Source organism: Calidris pugnax, unplaced genomic scaffold (genome assembly GCF_001431845.1).
Source record: "Calidris pugnax isolate Ruff unplaced genomic scaffold, ASM143184v1 scaffold125, whole genome shotgun sequence".
Taxonomy (NCBI): domain Eukaryota; kingdom Metazoa; phylum Chordata; class Aves; order Charadriiformes; family Scolopacidae; genus Calidris; species Calidris pugnax.
In genome coordinates this window covers 1,095,461-1,121,472 of record NW_015090906.1, presented here as the reverse complement: position 1 = coordinate 1,121,472, position 26,012 = coordinate 1,095,461, and the positions used below count along the sequence as shown (strand labels likewise).

The 26,012-nt window shown below is 44.9% G+C and overlaps 1 protein-coding gene across 3 annotated transcripts in view; it reads left to right on the top strand.

Moving 5' to 3' along the window:
* The window catches only part of CAMK1D (calcium/calmodulin dependent protein kinase ID), a 247,829-nt gene that overhangs the window by 142,107 nt on the left and 79,710 nt on the right, over positions 1–26,012 (top strand). For all 3 annotated transcript variants that reach the window (XM_014949084.1, XM_014949083.1, XM_014949082.1), the window contains exon 3: positions 4,842–4,916. In XM_014949084.1, the coding sequence (XP_014804570.1) occupies positions 4,842–4,916 (75 nt within the window). The remainder of the gene's footprint in view (positions 1–4,841; positions 4,917–26,012) is intronic.

Sequence of the window (26,012 nt, the reverse complement as noted above, 5' to 3'; positions counted from 1 at the left end):
TTTCCTCTACTGTACATCAACTGCCATATTTTAATCCTTTGCTTCAACTACGATTGTTGTTAATATAAGTGATTCAATCATAGTTTATAGCATGCTTTAGCAGCTAGGATATTTAACATGCTCTCCTGGCAGCTTGGCAGCCGAAGCAACAGCAAAATCTGGGTCCTCTGCTTTTAACCACGTGGAGCGCTACCCCTCTAATCTAGGGCAATATGCAGCCAGTTTTCTTTCAGCTCTTTGGCCTCTGGGATAGTCAGGAGCCAGCAGAGATGTACAGGAAGCTCAGTCATTAAAGGATTTAGTTTCCTCTACTGTACATCAACTGCCATATTTTAATCCTTTGCTTCTTAAAAGCAATCTCCAGGCAAAGCCCACAGAATATATTGATTTTTTAATTATTTTTATTTTTTTTTTGCATACGTCGAAGTGAGTTTTGCCCATTTGGTCTAGTTTTCATCCTATGGGACTTGTGCCTTTCTGGTGGCAGTGAGTAGGATGTGGTGGCTTTGTTCTGACCCATGGTGATGGTGGATTTTAGCATCACTGTAGTGCCACGCCACGTACTCATCGCTACTCCAGCGCCACAGCACACCTAGTTCGGCGTGATGGAAGCTGTCATGCAGGGCCAAATGCCACCCCTGGTCATGTCAGGTCTTGTTTTGGTAAAGGGTTACATCTCCTTCAGAACCAGACTTTTCTGTGATTCAGCAGCACTGAACGCTCTAGCACTCAGGGAAAAAATGAGAATTCCCTTATCAAGGCTCTTGTGCAATGATGCCACAGCAAGCCAAGGGGAGACCAGTCCGTGCCTGGGGCTCTGCAGCAGATCAAACACTCTCCCGTCAGCCCTTGTTTGCACAGCTGCCAGGCTCGGAAAAGTCACCCAAAGTCACTGGTTACCCAGTTCAGTTTGTTCCTTTAAGTCTTGGCTGGCAATTTGCTCATATGTTAAAATATTGCTTAGGTGCAACGTTGCCTCCATTCATTTCTGTTGTTGACAGCTTTGTGTGTCCACGTGGCAGAATCATAGACCTTAAAGGCTGAATGGGAAACTTAATAATTTTACATGGTTGCACCGAGCCTTTTGGCTTGTGTCTGCCCGCGGCATGGTGTCCAAACCAGCACTGCCCTCAGAATGGTGAATCCATCCTTTCTCTTCATAGTTTCTTAGCAGGATTAACCATTCTTTATGGGTTTTTTGTATACTTAAATTCCCCTGATTCTCATTTCTAGATTTATTTTCCTCTTTTTTTGTCCCCTGGACTGCAGCATCTCATGGGCCTGGTAAGGTGAAGAGTCTGGAGTGGTTTGGTTAAAGTATTAGCCTCTCTTTATTTGCATTTTTATTTCTAGAATTGCATTTTTATTTCTGTTGAATGGTCCCAGAATATTCCTGAAAAAGAACAATCTGCTTTGGACAGACTTTATCCAGGGCAGGTTTATCTATAGCAGCATGGCAGCCACGTGTTGGGAAGGAGGAAGGCTGGAGAGGGAGGAAAGAGGGAAGAAGGTGGCTGCAGAGAAGTGGGGTTAAGATATTCTCACTGAGATGGGAAGGAGAAGGGATTGGGATAATTTGGCCCATTGGTTAAGATATTACCTTGGGGTCGGGGGATCTGGTTTCTCAGCCCACTCTGCTCCCTCCTCTCATGCGATTACAGCAAAACTTCTGGCTTTTCTGCACGCCCCTTCCACTTTAGTAAAATGAGAACAGCACCTTATAAAAAAAATAAATCCTGGCAGGTCTTGAGGAGATCAGATAGTCCAGTGAGTATTTCTGCTAAGCGAGATCACCGGCGGGGCAGCGGGGAGGCATTTGGAGGCTTAGCAGAATGAATCCTCTGAACCTTTGAGATTCACTCGGTGCTTCTAGAGGGGGATAAAAGCGGAGTTAATTAAGCCATTCCCAAATCCCTCCTGATCCGTGACCATGGAGTAGCTGCCGCTGCACAGTGCTTCCCTCGGCTTTTGATGTACCCGAGCATCTGTGCAAGCCAGGAGTGTCTGTTTGGCTGGTACATGCATGTCTGGCACCCCCAGTTTGCTCGCCAAGGAGTGGGACAAACCAGTCCCGGTCCCCATTGACCTTTGTGGTACTGGTAAAGTGCTGTGAGGATACATTCCCAGGGTGTTATTGTAATGTTCAGCCCTGAAGGGTTAATTATTGTGTATCAGGGCTGTAGGCGATGGCTGGACTGTGCTTCAAAGTGAAGAAAGGAGCGCAGGAGTTGCTGCTGGCTGCAGTGACCTCTGCTGGGAAGCCCATGGCTTCTCTGGTCCAGCTTCACCGACTCAACCGGCAGCTTGATCTAGACTGTAGCTTTTTTCCCCAAGTGATTTCCATCGATTTGTTTGTTTGGGTTTGTTTTTTTTGTTGTTGTTGTTTTTAAATTTTGCATTTTCTTTTCCTTTAAATAGCTTGTCATTCTAGAGTCCATCTGAGTGGAGAAATGTTGTGCGGGTCAAGCTGCTCGATTCACGTGCATGCTGTGTGTGCTTCACTGGGAATGTTAAGCGCTGCGTAACTCCAGGATTAAGGCCCTGCAGGTTTTGGGGAGGCTGAGGCAAAGCGGAAGATAATGTCTCCTTCCCACCTCAACAAGCCCCTTGGGTGCAGCGGCCACCAGTGGATGGGGTGGATGGTGTCCACAGGCATCACCTCCCAAAGTGACATCTCCTTCCTTCATCCCAATGAGGATGGCTCCCTTTGTACTTCGGGGGTGATTCAGCTTCTTCTGCTGCCTTCTTCCAGAGTGACCTTTATATTCGCTCTCTCCCTGAATCCCTCAGATCCCACATCTGATTTCAGAGAGGGGCAGGTTGGACCCCGTGGTGGTAGGACTAAGCTCTTTCTCCCCCCTTCCCTTTAAAGCCGAGCAGTTTTATCCGCCTTCGGACAGCGCAGTGGCGCGGTGCCCATTTGGTTTGCAAATCAGGAAGGGGAGAGGGTCTTGCAGCAGCCCTCAGTGTGCGGCATTGCGTGTCTGATGAGATCTTTTTCTGGCCTCCGCCTCCCTGGCTGATGGTCTTTGTGGGCAACCCACCCGTTAGCGGCGTGGGTGACAGTCAGGTGTGCTGGCAGCTGTCTCAGAGGGGGTTCAGTGGGTTTGGAGAACCTCTGAGGCTCTCAAAAATAGAAGTGCAAAGCATTATTATGTGCATGGTAAAAACCATAGCCGCAGACTACGTTGGAGGCTTTAAACAGATAACACTACGGCAGATTATTTGTATTAAAGCCGCCTTCTTGATCATGATGGTAGGAGGAACACAAATGATCACATGAATGTGCTTGTGCACAAAGGAAAATGTATAAATACATATGATAATTTCCATTAAAATTGACTATTTGCTTGAAATGTCATTTGGGATCCTAGTGTACCTTCAGCTGACAACTATCAAGGCAAAACTGCCCTTGCCCTAAATGTAACCTTTAAGGGACTAGGCACTAGACCCGCACAGCAAAATAAAGGTTTCCAAACATGTGCTGTGTAAAGCCAAGTGGGTGGTGTGTTGGTTTCCTGTTGTCAATATTAAGGACTTAATTTGTGATGCAGTCTACCTGGAAATTTTGCTAAAATATCATGGGATTTTCCAGATATTTATGTAGAGTGAGGAGCCTACTCAAGTATTTGTTTCTCTGACATCCTGTAGCGCGTTATACTTGAGTTTACTTATTGTAGATGTTAAATTTCCTGTGCATGAAGGTCCTTATATGAATGCAGCTTTTGATGACTGATTATGGGCGTAAATTCAGCTCAGTCATAACCTTTCCAGTGAATTCAGAGGAAATTGGATTAGTCTGTGTTCTTACGGGAAAGATCCTGCTGGGCACAGGGAATCTTCTGCTCTCAGCAGCTTCGTGCAGACGTTAGGGCGCTTGAGACCGTTGAGGATGATGACCTGACACATGATTAAGCATCTTAATTAAGCTACTTGAACCTTGAAATATGTAGAGAATTTTGCATTTGCTGATGAGGCACTTTTACTTTCTTTCTGGATGTGTCCATCTCCTGGTTAATGAGTGGTCTCTGCTTTCTCTTGCTCTTAAAATGATTGTAATTATTATTCTGCCCCTGGAGTTGGGCTGGTAGTCTCTTTAGGGTTTGCGCAAGTTAAATGTATCCGTTGGAAATTATTTGTAAGCATTTGAGGAGCAAACCCAGAGAGGCACTGCTCTAGCAGCTAATTAGATGTATGCTTGTAGAGATGATTTTTCTCTCTAAAGCTAGCATTTTGACAAGAGGCGTAGTGGGAATGGTCAGTGGGAATGGTGAAGGTGTAGAAAACCCAGGAATATGCTTGGGAGATGTCACACAGAAAGCGTGTTGTGCTTAACAACAGGGGAATTCCTCCTTGCAGGGGAATTTGGGTGTCCAGACCAGGTGTGGCATCGGAGCGGGGTGAATTTGGTGGGAAGGAGCGTGGGGCTGTCATACAGCAGCTGCCTACCTGTGCCAGCCTCTGGGCAGGGGCAAATCCCTGCCTTCCTCCTGCATTCCACACTCTGCCTCCCTCACACCCTGCTGTGCCGCTGTCCTGGGGCTTCAACCTCCAACCAACCAACCATCTTCATGCCTCTGACTGTAAACCTCTAATGCCCCAGATACTTAACCCTTAAATATTTTGGCTTCAGAGAGGACTGAAGGAATTTTCTGCAAGTAGTAACAGTCTTCTGGTCTGCGAAGCACTCCTGACTGTTTGCTTTGATCAGTATTATATTTTGTGATGCTGAATAGAGACTGACAAGTAGAGTCTTAACTAAAAATAGCTATATGTTTTGCAGCCACATAAAAAAGTAAAAAGCAGTATTTCATCTTATCTTATCTTATGTTTTTTTTCAGGATCAAGCATGAAAATATAGTTGCCCTGGAAGACATCTATGAGAGTCCGAACCATTTGTACCTGGTCATGCAATTGTAAGTACTGAACCCAATGAAGTTTCTGTGTCAAAATTGCCAACTCTTCTTGTTCTTGTTCAGTTTTTGTTCTTTAACCTAAAAGATGGGATACGTGGGAGGTATTTGTCTTGTGTACTGCAGTCTACAAAATCCTCAGCAGGTGGTTAAAAACGAATCTCCAGGCGTGATGGGCTGGGCTGTTGTGAAATTGGGAACTAAGGTGTTCTGTGAATAATCTCACTCAGATCAAACCAGAGCAAAGTGAAGATGTTTAGGTCATCAGAACTGGCTCTGTACATAAGGAGTTGTCACGATTTAGTTCTCTTTGACTCAACAGAGATACCTGGTCTGTACTGAGAGAGGTGACCCAAGATGCCACCATGTGCATGTGTGCTGGATTTGCAAGAAAGCTTTGTCCTTGTCTCAGCAGCAGTGTAGCTCATATCATTCTTGACATGTTTTGTTCACCAGAGCCCCTCTTCTTCCCTGTTTTCTCCCTCTGAGCCTCAGAAGATTAGGATCCCATTAAGTATATGATATGCTGTGGCTGACCTGGTCGTCCTGTCAGAATGACCAGGCAGGGAGGAGGAAAGTGATGCTCTACTGCTTTCCCCTCAATGCCCCTTCTGAAATCAATTAAAACCCATTATTTGATGTTAAAATGTCTTCTTACCATCTCTAGTCTCTCTCTTTTTCAACAATGAGATCGCCTCAAACAAGAGCAGAGCAGACAGGGCAGATGGATAAAGCACAGCTATGACGAGCTAGATATGCTATAGGGAAGCCTGGAGCATCTGCTAGAGGCAGCTCTGGGAAGCCCTGGGTGACCATGCTGGTCCCTTGTCTGTTGGTAACAGACATGGAGGTGTCATTAGAAGTTGTTCTGCTGGCAGTGTGGGAAGAATAATGCCCTGTAAATTTTTAATGTGTTTTTTAGCCATACATTTCAGCCCAGAGTGCTGCAAAAGGACTTGCATGGGAGCATCAGTGTTGTACAAATTCCAACAAACCACCTAGGTTGTGGGAAGGACCAATTTCATGACCAGTTGAGTTACAAATCCTTATTTTTGTTTAATCACTTTAGAAAAAAATAAATCAATATTACTCCTACTTATTATTAGCTTGTTTAATGTAGCGTAACCCTCACTTTTCTCAATTTCTTACATCCAGATCATTGGGTTATCTGAAACGTAGGTCTGTAATCATAGGTGGCACTGAATATATAGTATAAATTTCTACTTGCTCATAATTCAGCACTTAGTAGGAAATTATCCTTTCTGCTGCAGATGTATTTGTAAACCCAGCCAACTAATTTTTCAAGGGCCAAGCTTTTAGCTCTTCCAGTGGGACACAGCTTCACTGATGCCCACTGGGGTGAGATGCCTGGCTGAATTCAGCAGCTGGGAACCCATCCACAGCGTTTGGGGCAGTAGCTCTAAGCACTCGCCAGCCCCCCTGAAGAGCTGTGGCTTGTGTTACGAGGTAGACCAAGACATCCTGCGTACAGATGCATTGAACTGGGTCTGCCAGGGAGCAGGATTGGTGCTTTCTATTGTTCCTGTTGAGGAAAAATCCTCAAAAACCACAGGGTCATTTTATTTGGATGCGGGCACGTGTTTGAGGGCAATCAAGGGACAGCACCAAAACAAACTCCCACTCACGCAGAGAGCCCGTGTGACGAACCCTGTGTGCGTGTGTGCTCTTAATCTGCCTCAGCTGTAGGATACAACACGTTAACTTAAGCTTAATTTTATTAAAGTCGTTTGATGTTGTGCCAAGCCGTTGCTGGTAGCCCTCCTTGCTGCTGCAAATCAGTCGAGGCCGTGTTGTCCTCTGCTCTGCGCAGGCTATTTCCAGGGAATAAACTTTCTGAGCTTTCTTGGAAAAGGGTTATGTTGTCCCGAAGCGGGGAGGACAAGATGGCCAGGTACTTACCCTCAGCGGTGTGGACCTTGCATTGAGGATGGTGCAACTTCTGCTGTCTGCCTCTGAATTTGCATCAGTAGTTGGGATTGGGATCGAAGGGCATCAATAGTTGGGCGGCAACTCCGCAAAGTCCAGAAGATTCCAAATCAATTCTGCACGCCTCCTGTCCCGGTTTCCATCTGGGAGAAGGCATGCACGGATAATCTCTTGTTTCCAGGGTAACACCAACTTGTTGATACAATAGCCATGAACCATTGCTCGGCGTGAGGTATCTGTTTACATCTCTGATCTATTTATTATTAGATTTCTTGTGGGTTTTTTATCTTCTGATTTTTGAGTATTTCTCCTAAACAAGACAATAGTTGCCTACATTTAAAACTGGGGTTTGGTATGAAGTAGAGGGAGTTTTGATCAAGGCGCTTTCAGGAAGCAGCATTTAGATTAAAAAAGGGTGTGTGTGTGTAGAATTAGGGCCACTGAAAGATGAGTATCATGGGCACAACAAATCTCAAATCCATATGTCCTTCTCCCTGGCTCGTTGCTTGCTAAGTGGGCACTACCTAATGTTTCCCAAGGGAGATTTTATGTTGCATGGACGGTATTTTCATTGCCGTTCCTTGCAATGTTGTGGAAAATCCACATTACAGCCCCTGAGCATCTCGTAGCACTTCTGTGGAAGAAGGCTTTTGGAGGTACACCAAGCCTCCCTGCTTATGTTTGCCCTCAGGTACATCTACTTTTACTTGAAAGCCATGCTTGTTAGCAGGGCAACTTAAGGGATAAATATTGCACCTCATTTATTCTGTCAAAGATACGGGCACACACAGATGGCAGAGTTTGTGCTGGAGTTGGTAGGAAGGAGGTGAAGGGGGCGGCTGTCAATGTCTACTTGACAATTTATTCCTACCAGTCCCTCTGGGAGCTCTTCCCAGGGTTATGTAGCTCTTAGTGAGTCTGTGCTGTGTGTTTCTTGGCATGTTCATGGGGAAATCTGATCTTTGGCTTTGGTTTCACCACCTTGTTTTTACACACGTTGTACACAAGCCATCCTAAAACTGTTCAAAGTGTCACAAACCTCTTAGTGCGAGGTAGACCAGAAGTCCAGCTTGGAGAACCTCAGATTTGACAGCTCAAAATTTCATGTGCTGTCTCAAAGCATTAATCTGTTCCTTAGAAATGACTGGGCTGGTTTTTTTTTATTTATTTATTTTTCCAAAATACAGGATATTCCAACCCAGTGACCCTTAGTTTGGCAAGGTCATGGGCAACTCCAGGTTGACTTTTTCTCCAAGTAGTATTGCCCAGCTTTGGTATGAGTGGAGTTACCGGTGCAGCTGCAAAGTAGAATACAGATGTAGGATGATTGCTGCCTCTCCTATGACGATTCTGCTAAAATTTTGCAGGCACTAGAGAAAAGTACTGTAGAACATTTCAATTTTGTCGTATTTCCATTAGGGTGATGTGCTTTCAATCCAGGAAAACACCTGCTCCTTTCCAAACTTGGATTTCCTATAGTGCTGTTGAGACCTGCACAGGCAACAAATCATAGAATCATAGAATGGTTAGAGTTGGAAGGGACCTTAAAGATCACCAAGTTCCAACCCCCCTGCCATGGGCAGGGACACCTCCCACTAGAGCAGGTTGCTCAAAGCCCCATCCAGCCTGGCCTTGAACACCTCCAGGGATGGGATATCCACAGCTTCTCTGGGCAACCTGTGCCAGTGCCTCACCACCCTCATAGTAAAGAATTTATTTCTAATATCTAATATAAATTTCCCCTCTTCCAGTTTAAAACCGTTACCCTCTGACAAAAAAAAAAAAAAATGAAACACTAAAATATTCTGAAAGTTTCATTCCTTCTGCATGCTGGGTGAGATTTCCCTAGAGGATATTGCAGAGGACAGGGGGAGATAAAGTGCTTTCAGAAATTAAAGTTTTCTTGAACTATGTCTCAGTATGATAGTAAACTTGGTTAATGAGAAGTTACAGGATTTTTGGTTCCCATTGGTGCCACTTGGCAAGAATTCCCCTATGGTATCTTCTAAGCTATTTGCCTTCACCTTGTTAAGATAGGGAAATATCCAGTTAACCTGCCGTGGTTAGTAATGTCAAATACTAATACCTCATTGGCAAATCAGCCTCTTTAGATACTGATGATTCATTTTCTGCATGCTGGAAAACCATGAGTAAAAATGGATTTACATAAACACGTCTTTTCCTTCCGAGTGTTATGGGACCGTTGGCAAACGCTGTTTCCGAACGTGCTGCCTGGGCAGGTCAGAGCAGATTCCCAAAGCTCGGCTCTGACTTCATCCCTATTGTTCGCTTCCACCGAAGCGTGAAGCAGCGAAGTTTGGTTCCCTGTAGATTTGCGTGCACCACGCATTACTCACAGCCATAGGAGCCTCTCTGAAAGAATATGGGGCCACGTTAAAGACCAATGTAGACATTAATTTCCATATTCTCCTTTACTCATCCATACTTCCTTAAAATATGTAGGAACTTAATGTTTTTTGATATCTCTACTCTTCTGTCAAAGTTGGTTGAAGTTCACCCGATGGGTCAGAAGTTATCAAGGACTGGCAAACTGGGATGGAGAGCCATTGCCTCACTGCCTTTGGAAAACACACTAAAAATAGGTATAAAAGGCACCTCCAAATCTTATGGAATTCATCTGCCTGTATCGTCTGATCAGCATTAGCTGATATTTTTCTAACCTCTTCTTAAAAGTCTCCAGTCGCATGGTCCCCAAGGAGTCACCAGTGCTTAAGATCCTTATGGGTATGAAGCATTTCCTAATTGCTAAATCTTCCAGGCTAGAGTTTTAACCTACTACGTTGGAAGTCTTACTCCTCTAATTCCTCCTGAAGCTAACGAGAATGTTCAAATGGGGAAAGGTTACAGAAGCAGGCCCTGGAAAGCATTTAGTTAGGTAAGTCACGATCGAACTTCAACACCCACCTCTGAGTTTCTCTGCACTTTTTTTTTCACAGTCAAGAATAGTGACAAATCCAGATGAATTCCTGTTTATTCCAGGATCTAGTTAAAGAGAGTGAAAACCTTAATGCCAGGCTGGTATATCTCTCCACCTTTTTGGGGGGCTGTGTTCCTGAAGACCCAGTCTGATTCTCTTGGTAGAAGGGCTGCTTGACCTGGATCCCATGGAATTTGTGATTCTGATTCTCCACGGAACTGGAGAATTTCCCCTGCATGAGGTCTTTCAAAGCTTTGACGTCTCTGCTGAGAACAAGCCTTTAGGGTAAGCAGCCTGGTTCAGGCCACACCACGATGCTTCTCCCTACCTTTGCGAAAAGGTCAGCCCAAAACCAAGCTTGGAACCCCTGACTTTGTGGTTTTTCCAGCTCAGCATCTTAACTCTGCTGAATTATTCAGATGATTTCCATCACAGAAAAGCCAAGATGACAGGAGCACATTTGTGCTGGGTGTAAGTCACGCAGCAAGGAGAGCCCTGCCCAGAAGTTTGCAGGCTCAGGGTGCCCATGTCCTGCTGTTCATCGGCTCTCCCCTACCATACACAAGCGCCTTGTAGGCCTCAAACGGCTTGGGGGGAGGGGGGGGCAGCCCCAACGGGCAGGTAAAATTTGCAGAAGTTTTTATTATTACTGGAACTACGCTGCTCGTGATTTTTGCCTTTCACCTCTACGTTTTGCAAATAAGTAAGCAAAGCACCACGTTGTGATGGAGCGCTGAATTCCCTTTGTTTTTTTGGAAAGCCCGACGCCTGAGCGCGCTCCGAGAGCAGCCGAGCACGGACGGGGTGCGCAAGTGACATTTCAATGAAAATATTCCAGCCTCCAAGAAAAACAACAGACAATGGAGGGAAGTGCCAGGCTCCTGGAGGAGTCTAGCAAGGACGCGCTGCGTTACAAAACAGCGATGCGCGCGCCAAGCCGCTATCGCATCAGGATGCTAATTAAAGCAAAACATAGGCCTGCCGCACCGCATTCCTTCCATGAGATTTATTCCCGTGCTTGGTTTTTTTTGTGCCTGTAAAACATTATGCAGAAGGCACAAAGAAATATCTCCGCATTCACAATGGGATTTATATGAATGATAAAAGCAAGACACGTTCTTTAGCGGCAGAAAATACTGATGTCCAAGCACCTGAGAGAAGCCCCTTAACATCATATTTTCCTGTGGATGCTTTTATTTTCATCATACTAATAACAGAAATGGTGACAGGAGAAACACCACCAGTGATGCAGAGCACTGGAGCTGATGACTGTGGGCCAGGGGATGTAGTTTGGTTCTTGGTACAAGGATGGGAGATGAGCTGCATACCCATGGATTCTGCTCTTCTTTGTTTCCAATACTCATGGCTCGGATGAGGGGTCTCAAAAGGGCCAGCCCAAAGCAGGCATGCTTTGAAAATACACTGGGTCTATGTCTAAAGCCTTGGATCCCATGCTTCCAGCACCTCCTCGTGGTGCACAGGAATACGGTGTGTGGTAGACCTATGTGGCAGGTGGATCTCATGGGGTTTGTTGGCTAGGACACTTAATGGATGGGCCAGGGAAAGACCAGTTCCCAATTCCTGGTCAAGCGAATATACATGAATTTTATATTAATCAGTTATTGGATAAATTGTTCACTTGCTTGGAGTTCTTTTGGCACAAATGCTACTTAAGAACTACATCATCAGGAAGGCTGATGCATATCTTGGCATGCCAGGAAGGAGCCTGCAAGGTGCCAAGGGACCTTTGCTTGGACTTTGACACAGCTGAGCAGAGATTTAGGGGCTCTAGTTAGGCAGGACTTAATTTTCTCACAGCTTATGGGGTGAAACATCAGTGATTTGGGCAAAGCAGCCTTCAGGAGTCTACAGTGGAACAAGAAATGGCACTAACTATGCCCTGTGGTCAAAAAAAGCATTTTGCTTCTTTTATGGACAAGAGTTTTTTGAACCTGGGGGGAGGGTGCTATAGAAGGCACAGCTCTCCAGGGATGGATCCAGCTGGTGAACATGGAAAGCAAAGTGGGACAGCAGCAACAGGGTTGAGCATGTGCGACACGATTGGGAGCATCAGACCATGATCGTGGGAGAAGCGCTCAGGAAAATGAGTCCTGGGCCTGTCACAGGCTTCAACATGGACATATTGCAGACGTGGGCCCAAACTGCAGAGCTGGCATGTTAGATTTTGAAATTGTCCTTATTATTTGGACCTGTGCAATAAAAGTTTTGGTTCCAGCCTGTTTCTAGTGCATAATGCAGTCAGAGCATGGTTTATCAATATAGCTCAAGCAAAGATATCATAAAAAAACCTCATGCCTTATCAAAATCTTCAAAAGCATATTGACTGAACAACAGAGGTCACCCTGTTAAAAGGCTAAAGGAATTAATCTCACTGTACTTCAGTGCTTTCTCACTAGAGCTTTGCAAGCTGCTGACCACATAATAAACTGACCCCTGGCATCACGCCCCTGGGAACTGGGTAGTAGCTATTAATCCAGCATCAATTTCACATCTTTTTCTTTGGGGAAAAAAGATTATTACATCAGTTGGGTCACACTGGTGGGTGTTCAATATGAAGGAGCATCTCCCCTTTTCCAGTGGCTGAGAGGTTGTAAGTACATGAGGAATGATTAATGTCGGGGTAGAGATCAGGGCAAGGGCAGCTTTGTGGGTAACATATTAATAGACCACAGAGTGTTCTTCAGGATGACTTGTTAGACACCTATAATTGTGTGGCTTGTGTATGATTCTGAAAGTGTGATATGTGCTCACTGGATAATCCTAGTTCCCCTTAGCACCTTAGTTTTCTTCTGCTTTTTTTCTGGCCATGGTAGGACTTTCAGTAGCTCTTACTCCCCGTGTCCCCTCCAAACACAGCACCTTCTCCTAGGAATGGCACTGAATGGCAGCCCTGTTGAGTCCTTGTACTGTCTTCTCTGTAAAGGCTTCAGCCGTGGCTAGGAGCAGGCATTTCAGAGCCCGTGGGCATCAGTCCAGCCTTCCCACTGCAACACAGGGATGGTAAGAATCTCCTCCATCCTGGGAGGTATAAAAGACTTTCTCATGACGATTTCCAAACCACTTATAGGCAGTCACCTTCAACAGGTATAGACGGTTGTCAACACCCTTGCTCCAAAGCTTGCACTCGTTATTATCTTAGTCTAAAGTGTCCCATTATGGACTCATTAGCTAGGGACCACTGAGGGTTGTTTTTGTAATCGAAGCATTACGCTACATGTGATGGAGAGTGATTTTTTTTTTCTCCCCTGTAGCCTTGGAAATAAAGAGATAATGGAGAAACATTTCCACATTTTCATTGAACAGACAGCATTGTAATGTTGTTTGCTTTTACAGAAATGCGAACAGTTCAGATGAAAATGGATTTTTTTCTTTAAGGTATTGATCGTTGCAAAGCTGCTGTTGTCAATAAGGAAAATAAGAGGTTTGGCCAAAATTCCAAATAAACCTTGTTCTGATTTGTTATTCTTTAAAGTTACAGAAAGATTCGAAGGGCTTGTAAATCAGACAAGCAGGTCTGGTTATTTTCCTATACTGGTGCGTACCGTAAGCAAGTACTTTCTGAGGGTTTGATGTAAAATCTGGTCCCCATCAAGGGCCAGTACCACATCCTTAGGGTGAGGGTACGTGCTTTGATTGGTCTTTTTACGGCAATAAATTTTGGCATTGTCAACTTGAGTTTCTTCCTTCGTCCCAGTTCCCCTTGCTGGCTCCCCAGTTAGGGCTCCCTGTTGCAGCTGGGCACGGGGGCGTTACGTGCCCGAATTGTGTAGCTTGGTCTGGTGTAGGCAGTTCACGGGGCAGCAATATATATATATATATATCTGCCAGTAATCCTGTATAATATCACTGCTTCCCTCCGTGCAGGAGCAAGGCCTTTCTCTCCAAACAGCAGGCGGGTGGCTATTCAGAACTCTAGCAATTTTCTCTCCATTTTGTTGGCTTTTGGATAACCATCTCCTTCCTTTCATGCCTTGCCCAGAAGTTTCCTTGCTGCTTACCTGGTGTTCCTGTAGTCACTGAATAAGTCTTTTACATTTAGTTCTGCATCTCTCAGTACCTAGTAATTTACGCTGCGGTGCACTAAAATCAATTAAATAGCTGGTGTTTGCTTCAGGAGGAAGGGGCTTTGCAGCAAGGCGGGTAATAAATGTTAAATCCATATATGCCACAGTATGAGAATTCATTATGATACGGTCGGATCCCTCTCAGGCACGACATGGAGGCATTCTGATTAAACGGTTACACTCATTTAAACAGAAAAGGACTTTCATAGCAACCTGGAAAGCTTTGAAGTGGAATAACACAGCATTGAAGCAAGATGCAAAATTAACATTGGCATTCACAAGTCCATTCTTTTACATGGTGAAACCATTATTAAAAGTTGGGTTTCCCTCTTGAGTTACCTTCCGGAGGAAAGTTGTACAGACTGTGGCAAAGAGGGCAGTAGCAGGCTCACAACTGTTACACATCAGTGCATCCCAGAAGACATTTAATGATTTTGTGGGAGGAAAAAAAAGGGTTCAACTTCCCACACATGCTCATATCTCAGCTCCAACCTCTGTTCGAGGTGTTATAGTCAGGTAGGTTACTCTGCTCGAGAGTCTGTATGCAGCTCCAGAGTCAGTGTTGCACTAACTTGCAGTTATATTTTTTTTGTATTATCAAGAGACTCTGTGTACAACTTCTAGAAGTTAATTAATCAATGTGGTGATGAAACATTATCATCCCATTCATATTCATGCTGAAGGAAAAGATCTCTTGCTTTACATTCTGTTTGGAACCTGCCCCAAAAACTCTACATAGGGCATATTTTTAAAGCCAGGGAGACTCATAGTTTTCAGTGGCTGGTCTGGAGGCCAGGACTCTGAAAAGGATTATGTGAAACCTAGAATTTTTAATGGAAATACAGGTTGCTGTTTGAAATCCTGTTTTGAATTCTTTTTGTAGTGCTGTGGTTACCTCTTCTCACAGAAACTGTTTTCACAGGACTGCAGAAGTTCTTGCCATAGTTTTCTGTTTTAAACATTCTCCCTGGAAAATTATTCAATGGAAAATAAATCTGGAGGGTTTGGGGTTTTTCTCTTTTCTGAAACAGTGGTTAAGTCTACTCTAGCCAAACTTTTACTTTTTGAAGCATTTTATAGAAAAAGAAAATACTGCTGCTGGTGAAGCCTTTCTTTGATGCATTTATAGAACATGTGCTCATTTTATTCTGATTCATGACACATGGTTATATCTTAGCCTGTAAAGACCATTTTTTCCCTTAAATTGGAGGAAAAGTGTATTCAGAGACCCAAATACTTATGTCATCTTTTCCTTTCTTCTCCAAGACAAAATTCCCATTTGGGGCTGTGTGATCCTGGCTTAGCTGTAAAAGGCTTTCTATACTCGAGTCCTGAAAATGCTTTGGAGGAGTTTCGTGTTTACTCTGCCCGATTATTCTGTTGGTTAGTGTCATTTAACCACTCTATAATTCTGTTTTCTTCACCCCTAATTGATGATACTCTAATGAGCACTGACATCTCTGGGCGAGAGGTAGTGGAGCCTTTAAATGTCCATATGTCCCTGAGGGAAGAAGATACCCTTCCCCAAAATGCATTTCTGACTCAAAAAGAAGTCAGAAATACAATTGGAAATCCACTGAAAGAGAGCTGAGACTTTAAGACCTATATAAGCGCACAAAGAGGCAGCGTTACTAAAAACTGGGGTTGGTGTTCTTAACATTAAAATCCAGTTAGCAAAATAAAATTCATCCAACTGTTCATTCCTGCCTTAGGGTTTTTGCTGTTAAAACTCTGCCATGAGTCTCTTACAGCTCCAGAAAGGGGATTATTCCTTTTGGAGAAAACAGAGCCAAGCATCCATCCTGGCGTCATGATGAAGCCCCTTGTCATCACGATGGTGTTTTATATACTCAGTCCTAAAGTTCATGGTCACCTTGTTGCAAAATATTACCCAGTGCCACTGGAGAGGAGACGTGTAAACATAATTAAGTGATACTGAGCAGAAAAGAGGGAAATTAGCTTATCTGTGGGGATATTTATCTCATTGCAGCCCAGGGTCTTTTCTATCAGTTAAGGTTTGTATCTCTGTAATCATGAGGCAGGACCATTTGCAGAAAGTGCTTCTGAAAGTGCTGGAAACTCTCTGCCAGAAGCTTTTAAATCTGGTCCTTTCAGGTGGTTTCACGGCTGGGTTTGCTGTATGCAGGGATTGCTTCACATTGGTGCTGTCTTGCCTAGTTTGAAGGGTGGTGAGGGAAATGCAGGTTAGACTTCTGTCACTAAAGATTGGGTCATACTTCACATCAGATGAAATACGTTTTAAAAAGCAAGTTCCCTGGGGAAGGGCATTTTATCTTGCACCTTCTTTCCCCAGGACCTTAACATGGTTGTAGTTGCAGTCCCTTCCCTCGCTATTGAGATGTGGCTACTCCCAAGAGAGCCATGGTAGCCCCTAGAAACAGCATTATGGGAACATTTTGGGGAGAGACCATTTCTCTGCTGTGTTGGGGCATTTACTTTATAAAAGAATGGGAGTGAGGAGTGGTGCCTGCAGGCAGGAACAGCCAAGGCTGCTGCTAGCAGCAGTTCCCCACCGAGAGATGCTTCTGAACAGTCTGTCCTTTAATCCTGCCCCTGTCTGAGCTGAATTAACTCAAGAAATTTGCTGGTGCATTTATGGCTGTGTATGTTCAAAAATTTAGTGCGAAAAGGCAACTGTTTGCACAAGAGCACAGGCAAAAAGCAAAGCAAAAAAAAGGCAAAAAAAAGCACAGGCAAAGGGGCGGGGGGGAGAGAAAAAACCCAAAATAACTGATGTAGCTGCTGTCTGTGCGTTTAGCCGAAGGTCTACAACTTCTCTTTGGCCTGGATATCCTTTTCTTTGGAGTATGCTGTTAAATGTGACCAGGAGATAGTAATTTAATAGGTTACCACCTGTGGCTGAGCTTCTTTCCTCACCTCATGGTGCTGGGGGACATGGTTTAGTGATGGATCTTTTTTTTGTCAGAGTTGGGTTGATGGTTGGACTAGATGATCTCGAAGGTCCCTTCCAACCTAGATGACTCTATGATTCGTGTCCGCTCTCAGCCCACTCCACCTGTGTGTCTTTGTCCAAGGTGTTCTCCTGCACGAGGTGGTGTGCTACAGGTTTCCTTGGTCACACAGATGGATGTACTGCTCTCCAGAACTGCAGCAGCCTGGTGTGCCAGAGACATCCCGGAGGGGGCTGTACTTGATATTTATATTCTGCTACAGGTTCACCTAAAGCTGGGGTGTAGGTTACAACCCCTTGGACGCAGGTGGGAAGCAGGCAGAGATGTATTTTATTCCTTGGTTGCTTTTCCTGTTGTGTGACAGCCTCTAGCAAGGCAAATGACATAACGGTGTGCCCCTAACGTGGTGAAGGACCACTGCAAATACCCACTGGCTGTTAATGGGTCAGGAAGGATTGGCTGGCCCTATATTTTGGTATGCTGCTGTGTGTGCTGCTGGCACAGCCCCTGGAGCAGGGTCTCCTGATGCCACCGTGGGGAGAGTGGCAGAGGAGACAGCTCACGGCTCGAAAGAGGAGGAGGGAAGAGCAGAAGCTGAGCCATATGGTGGAAAAAGCAGAAGCAGACAGAGTATCTCGGTGGTAGGTGCTCATTAGACTGTCTCTGATGTGCTGGGAAGACTGAGCGTGTTCTGCCGGAGGAATTGTAATGCCCTTCTGTAAGCTCAAAAAATGTAGCAATGCAGAGTGGGGTAAGGGACAGGTCTCTTTATCTGTGGAAAAATATTCTGGCCTGTTCACCAGCATTGTGTAACAGGAACCAGAAGCTGCTGCCCCTCCGGAGTCCTGCAAGGATGTTTTTGTGGTTAGAGCACACAGGTCTCAAAGTCTTGAGCTCTTGACTTACTCTGTCATTGATTTACATTGTGGTCTCAGATCATTTTGTCTTGTGATTTCCCTGCCCACAGAAAGGGAATACTTTCCTAATTAATTCTGGGTAAGATTAATTGTTTGGTTGGTTTTTTTGACTCAAGTCAGTGCTTCATGCAGTAAGTTATTAAAAAGAAATATAAGTACTGGAATCTGGCCTCTGGCATTGTCTACCAAGGAACGCCGTGGTCCCTCTGGGAAAGAGTACAAGTGAATGGGTTGGTTTGCTGGGACTATTGACTCTTTTGAAAAACATGTTCTGGTATGCCTTGATCTCCTCTGGTGCTTCCCTAGGTCCCCCTTGCCATACAGTATCTGTGCAATGGCTTTATCCCTCCATCCTATCCATGTCTGTGCAGAGACCTACACAGGGCATAACCCAGGCTGCTGTAACAGCATGGCCGGTGATGGCCATCATCATTGAATAGATTTATTTATCCTTATGGTGCAGATGTGTGGAAATCTGAAGCAGCAGAGGTATGACATCCAAAGATAAAAATCCACTTACATAGAGCTAGGCTTTCACCTACTGCGCAGAGAAGTAGATGCAGCCAAATGCATCATACCGGCAATGGAGGGGAACAAAAAGGCAGCAATTAAAACTTGGTAAGGAGAGCTATAAAACAGCAGTTTAAACTCAGGCTGGATAGAAACTGAACAGCAGTATCCACAATTTGAATATCCATTTCTTTACGCTGTGGGTAGGTAGAAATGGTTATTGCAAATAAGGGGACGAAGGAGCACTGTACCCAAGCACACGGTACAGCCCTCTGGTTCCATTGCCTCCTTTAGCTTTGGGGACCGTGACTCATGCTCACCCTGTGCAGCCAGAGTGCAGTGTGCCTGGATCTCCATGGGGTCGACGTGGGGTGGGTGATTCAGGAGTCCTCAGTGTGACCAGGTTCCTTGCAGGTCAGAAAGAAAGACATGGTGGGTCTTCCCCGTCTCTCTTGTTCACATGCAAAGAAATGAGCTCAAAGTGATGGGTGCCCCAGGACGCATTGCAATAACAAGATAACTAGTAATCAAACTTTCAAACTATGTTTGAAATAGAACCATAGAATCATAGAATCGTCTAGGTTGGAAGAGACCCTTGGGATCATTGAGTCCAACCATCTACCCTACTCTACAAAGTTCTCCCCTACACCATATCCCCCAACACCAAATTCTTATTGGCCTCAAAAATAAACACCAGAAGGAGCCTTTGGAGGAGGATTCTTGGGGGCATGGCAGCCTTAGATTTCATATATAAGCTTTCAAACCCACTGACCCTGCTGAGAAAGTGGTCTGGGTGTGCTCAGGCATCTTATTCCCACTCTAGGGGGTGGATAGGAATGACCTTTTGGACTACATCCGTATTACTAAATTAAAGAGTCTGTATGGGTGTTGTCCGTTGAGCTGGCACTGGCCAGGAGGATGGCTGGATTGGGGTAAACTGCCCCAGGGGAGCTTGTCCCGACAGCGTGGGCAATTATGGGGCAGTGCCCTGTTCCCGTTCAGGGACAGAACAGGCACGGGCTCCGTGTCTCTCCCTTTCTTCGGGAAGTGGAAAAAACAGCCCTTTCTGCCACATGTGAGTGCTGTGAGGGTAAACATGTTAAACTCTATGAAGTTTTGAGATAATAATATCAGTTTAAGGCATGCAAGTGCCTCAGACAAATACATTGTGCAAACACCCAGTGGTTTAAAGTACAACTTTTGGCACAGTACTATTGCTTAAAGGCTACTTTAGTTTGATTTCAAAGGGTTTCTCAAAATTACTAGTCTGAATCCTGCTCCCTCTCTGCAAAAATATGCACAACTATTGCTTAAAGGCTACTTTAGTTTGATTTCAAAGGGTTTCTCAAAATTACTAGTCTGAATCCTGCTCCCTCTCTGCAAAACCATGCACATTGTCACACAAAAAAAAAAAAAGAAAAAAAAGAAAAAAAAAAAGCCATTAAAATAGAAAAGCAAAGCAGCTAAAAGATTTCTCCTGGTTTGGCTTTTTAGATTTCAGAGGGGGACACATCAGTTCATCCATTAAGAATTGTTGTTGTGGCGCTGGCACCACTGTCCATCGCCCTGCAGCACAAATCACTGCGGCAACAGCTTCTCCCTGGCACACTTTTTCTCAGAGCTTTCTGACACAATTCAAATGTCACTCAGTCCACAGTCTCACCCCTGGCACGAACACGAGGGTTTTCAAAGTAGTTTGCAGAGTTATAGTCTGCAACCTAATTCCCGCCTGGGGATGTCAGCCCTTATTTGGCCGCAGGTATCTCTGCGTGGTGATAAAGTCTCTCCCAAATGCAGGACGAGGAGAAGAAGAGATGGAAGAGGGAACCTGAACGAGCAGCAGGAGAACTGACTCTGTGGCAGGAGAATTGACTGTATCTTCAAGGCACTCTCTTGTGTACCCTCAGTCATGCATAGACCGCGCCACGTGGCTGTTAGCATAAAATTTACTTCCTTGCTGTTTACTTAATCTGTAGCCTCTTGGTAGTAAATTATATTCATGGCCCCCAGGTCCTGATCCTGCTGAATAGTTATTTGCAAGGCAAAGGAAATACGTACTGTTTTTATTCTGTTTGGACTCTGAATGCATAAATTAGTTCTTTTTCAGTCTGAACACGCAAGTGCCCTTTAGAATGTGAATATTAATATTGCTTTAAGAAAACATATTTTCTTTCCTATGCGTTACTTCTTCTGTAATGACTCATTTTAGAGAATTCAGCATTATTCATGTTTTTCAGAGAAATACCTAAAACAAAAGGTATCCTACTTTCCTTCATATGGAATTTGCACTCAGTAGATAGCATCAGGGTAGCTCTGTCTTGTACAATTAACCCATGAAGACTTTGCCTTATAGGACTCTAAAACTCAAATTTTGTCTCTAAAACTCTCTCCAGAGAGATGGAAAGCAAACACAGTAGCTTGTAAGGTTTTGCTTCTGTGATATGTTTGAAAATTCTTTTGAAAATTCTAAAACATTATTTTCTGATAAATCATAGAATCACAGAAGGGTTTAGATCAGAAGGGACCTTTTAAAGATGATCTTGTCCAAACCCCCTGCCATGGGCAGAGGGTTGGACATCTTTCACTAGGTTAGTTTGCTCAAAGCTGCATTCACTTGACCTTAAACACTTCCAATGCTGGGACAGCCACAGCTTTTCTGGGCAACCTGTGCCAGTGTCTCCCCAACCTCATCATAAAGAATTTCTTCCTTATGTCCAATCTAAGCCTACCCTCTTTCGGTTTGAAACTGCTGCCCTTTGTTCTGTCACTACAGGCCCTGGTAAAAAGTCCTTCTCAATCTTTCTTATAAGCCCTCTTTATATATTAAAAGGCCTCAATAAGGTCTCCCGGGAGCCTTCTCTTCTCCAGGCTGGACAATCCCAGCTCTCTCAGCCTGTCATAGCAGAGGTACTCTAGCCCTCTGGTCATCTTCATGGCCCTCCTCTGGATCCGCTCCAACAGGTCCATTTCCTTCTTATGTTTGGGGCCCCAGAGCAGGACTCAGTGCTCCAGATGGGTTCTCACCAGAGCAGACTAGAGGGGCAGAATCACCTCCCTCGCCCTGCTGGCCACGCTGCTGGGGATGCAGCCCAGGATGCGGTTGGCTTTCTGGGCTGTGAGCGCCCATGGCTGGCTCATGTCCAGCTTTTCATCCACCAGTATTCCCAAGTCCATCTGTGTTGGTGAACAACAGGTTCAGTAACATTTCTCTGGTTGGACTGTCTATCACCTGGATTAAAAATATATCCTTAACACATTCCAAGAGTCTTCTGGGCTGTTTACAGCTTTGTGGCTGCTTTTGCAGCAGATGTCAGGGAAGCACCGCAGCAGGATCAGAGCCTTTGGTCATGGTGCATCCTATAGAATCATAGAATGGTTAGAGTTGGAAGGGAACTTTGAGATCATTGAGTTCCAGCCCCCCTGCCATGGGCAGGGACACCCCCACTAGAGCAGGTTGGTAGTTGAAGGACTCTTCATCAACATCCTTCCCTTGATTCTTGATCAGACTGTCTGTAGTAAACACCAATCATGAGGTCTCCTTTTTTGGCTTGGCCTGTTCATTATTGTTTTTTTCAAGACAGCTCTGTGCAATCACTCCTTTTCTATTTTCTTTTTTTTTTTTTTACTTAGAGGGCAACCCCATGGCCTCTGCTTCCTTGCTACTGTCTATATATAAATAATGGATAATAAAATTTGTAATAGAAATGTCCTATTTTAGCTACAAAGAACTGACATTTAACCAGCACCAGCAACTAAATTTGACATAACGAGACTTGTCCAAGGTTCCTCCACCAGTTATTTCCTTTACTGGAGCAAAGCCTTTGCACCTTGGCTGGGCCATGGGATCTGCCTCTTCTCGGAGTTCCTGTGACATACATGACATACACAAGATTTCCCTTTTAAGCCCAGTCTCCTAATTACTTGTCTGGGTGTGTGGTGGGGCCTTTGCCTTGGCTCCCACAGAGAGGCAATGCGATGGTGTCAAGCCACGCAGGGCGTTCCAGCCAGGCTTCTGCTGATGAATCATCTGAAGGACTGTTTTTGAAAGATTGGGCTCTTGCATTTGATTCACTCTCCTTGGCGAGCTGAAAATAGTGTGCATTGTTCTCATAATCCTTAGCAACTTGAAAACTGCTGTAAATTGAATACTTTTTAATCTTTACCTACAGCAAGAAAATAGGCTGATTCAGTTATCCCTGCAGTTACTTAGCTAATGCTAATTAACTGAGATTTTGATGGCTTTGTTTTTTTCAGCAGTTTTCTAAACATTTCACTTATCATTTCAATGAGTCCTTTACAAATCTGAGGCACAGTGAATAGACTTGTTTTCTACTGTGTGCATTATTAAGTCAAAGGAACATGTGAATATATAACTGTCCAGGAAAAAAAGACCCACTCTCACAATCTCATTAATCTTAGATTATTAAGATTTGTAATACCCTGGATATGGTTTTTGTGGAGAAGTTGTTTATAGTTGTGTCATAGGAACAGAAATAAGTGAAGGTGCTGTTGAGAAGTGGTACTGCACATTGGTGCTACCACACATTGGTGCAGCTGTAGGGGACATACAGAGCAGAAACTACAGACCCACCAGACCAAACAATTATGCCCCAAAACTGATCTGGACGACTGTGAAATAGTGTGCATTGTTCTCATAATCCTTAGCAACTTGAAAACTGCTGTAAATTGAATACTTTTTAATCTTTACCTACAGCAAGAAAATAGGCTGATTCAGTTATCCCTGCAGTTACTTAGCTAATGCTAATTAACTGAGATTTTGATGGCTTTGTTTTTTTCAGCAGTTTTCTAAACATTTCACTTATCATTTCAATGAGTCCTTTACAAATCTGAGGCACAGTGAATAGACTTGTTTTCTACTGTGTGCATTATTAAGTCAAAGGCACATGTGAATATATAACTGTCCAGGAAAAAAAGACCCACTCTCACAATCTCATTAATCTTAGATTATTAAGATTTGTAATACCCTGGATATGGTTTTTGTGGAGAAGTTGTTTATAGTTGTGTCATAGGAACAGAAATAAGTGAAGGTGCTGTTGAGAAGTGGTACTGCACATTGGTGCTACCACACATTGGTGCAGCTGTAGGGGACATACAGAGCAGAAACTACAGACCCACCAGACCAAACAATTATGCCCCAAAACTGATCCAGATGACCGTGGATTCCAGTTTTGGCTATTTTGATTACTGTTTTGAGCTGCACTTGGTCTATTTCCCCTGAAATTTGCTCCTTCTCAGTTGGGTTACAAGCAGTTTGGTGGATGACTTACATGTGGTCAGATGGATTGGTTGAAAGCCCTAGGTAGATAACTTCAGTCTGATACTCATTGTTTAAAGGTTTAAAGGCTGTAGTACATCTAGGAAGATCATCTCTCAAATGACCAGCACAAGTGATCACACATATTGTGTGATGCAAAAGAAACACCATGGCTGCATAATGGCAGATTTTGCTCTCAGAAACTTGGGAATGGTTGTTCTACGTAGCTATTCTGTGTCTATGCTGATCCAGTGCTTACTACCAGTTTGAGGAGGTGTTACAGTTGTATCTTAAAATCCTACTGACCTAGTGATTTCTACCCTGATCTGGCTCCTGGGCTCAACTGCCTTGAGCAAAGGTTTGCCACTCTTGTCAAAACTGCATTAAGCAATGGGCTGATGGATATTAACAACCATCAAACCATCTGGGACCATTAGATTATCTCATTTGACATTCAATAAGGAATGTTCTCCTCCTTTTACCGTACAAACCAAATGCCTCAAAGGGATCTTCAAGGGCTGTGCGGTGGGACTGGAAGCAATGCAGAGAACGAACAGGACTTGTGGGATGATGATGGGGGTGAGCAGCTCTAATCTTTCTTCTGTGCCCAGCCAAGGAGTAGGTATCGGCTCTGTCACTCTGTGGGGCTTTCTCAGCCCTGTGGAGTGCAGGGACCGAGTGTGTCCACGCTCACATCTAGGGGCACAACATGCTGTTCCTGAATTCTGCTAGAATTTTTCTGCTGACTTTGACAGGATCAGTCCCATAGGTGGAAGATTAGGTTTTGCCTCTGGATAGAATGTTAATAATTGAAGCACTTTCAGCATTGCATGAGATGGTAGAGTGCTTGTGGTAAGCTAAGGAAGTAAAAAATACTTCAGCAAACAAAATTCCCAGATGAAATACCTAGAGAAAGGGCAGGAATGAACTAAACCTGATGTTCACAGCAAAGAATTCTTCCCAGACCTGGCTGGATCAAGTTTGCTAAATAAACAGGGTGAGAGGCTCATTCATGATCCCTAGGCCAAGTGGACAAAGCAAAGACAGACTTGTACCTACCCTGCTTAGGACCAGTCTGCTCTGCATCTCAGGTACATCCACACCACAGAACATTTGACCCTTGGTCTTCTTGAGACTCAGGTGGCACCCAGGTGGCCCTCACACATGATCAATATGCTGCTTGTTTTTTCCTAGTTCAGAGTGTCTCACAGGACATGAAGAACCATGTTGCAGTCCACCAGCACAGCACTTTTATAATGTGACACTGAGGGTGTGAATTGCATGGACTGTTGACCAGTGTGGGAAGCTGGGAGGTGTTGGAGAGAGATCTCATTGTAGTGATCCCAAACTGAGCCAAGTTGTGAGCTAGGAGAGGATCCACGGACATCAGGCATTTGGAGCTTGAGAGAGTGCTTAAGCTCATTTCCTGGCCTTCATTTATTTGGCATTTGTATATGTGTCCCTGCCCAGGGAGGTCATGGAGTCCCCTTCTCTGAAGATCTTCAAGACCTGCCTGGGTGCAGTCCTGAGTAATGTGCTGTAGGCAATCCTGCTTTAAGCAGGGGAGTTGGACTAGATGATCTCTAGAGGTCCCTTCCAACTCTGACAATTCCATGATTCTGTGATCTCCCTCCCAGCAGGAGACCCCCACATCCTGAAACTGGATCTGCGTGGTCAGATCCTCCAGCAAATCCACAACCTCCTTGAGATGACCCGCCTGTTTCCCATCCCAGCTAATTTCAGCATCAGGGAAGGGGGAGTCTCAGGGCTGGCCTTGGTGTCTCTGGACCTGGAGGCTGGGCTGGTTGCTACCCTACCTATGGAGAGGCTGTTGCTGATCCCAAGTTAAGGGTAGCAGCTGGTGGGTAGGAGTTGGCGCTAAGGCAGCATCCTGTGCTTCCCTGGTGGTGTGAAGAGCTGCTCGGCGGCGAGGGAGGGGAGGAGGGAGTATGTTGGGAGGAAGCTGTCACGGATCTGCCTCTCATTGCTGCTCGCAGTCCCACGCTGGCTGAGTCAGAGCTGGCGGGAAAGGCGAGACACGCGGGTGGTCGCTGGGGAAAGTCCACGCTCAAAAAGCGGGTTTATGAGGAGGAGAGAACCAACAGGACCCTTGGTCTAAGGGCTGCAAACCCAAAGGGTTGTGCCTGGCCGTACAGAGCGGATGAGGGTGAGGAAGACTATGCTGGAAGGCTGTGGTTGGGCAGGTGTCAGTGTGCTGTCTCACACCCCCCAGGAACTGTGAATTTGTCAGCGTGGTTGGCTGTTGGGGGACTCAGCCTTCAGTGTGGGGCCCAGCCATGGCATTCCAGCTGCTGGGAGCAAACGGGCAGGATGGTGTGATCTCCACCACAGCATCCAACGAGTTTCCCTTCCCTCCTGCCCTTCTGCCCGCGTGTCGCGGACTCTCCGGTGCTCACGTGGGTATTCCCAGCACACAGACACTGTTCTCAGCAATAACACTTTTGAAGAAGTTCCCCAGGAGCTACTTAAAATG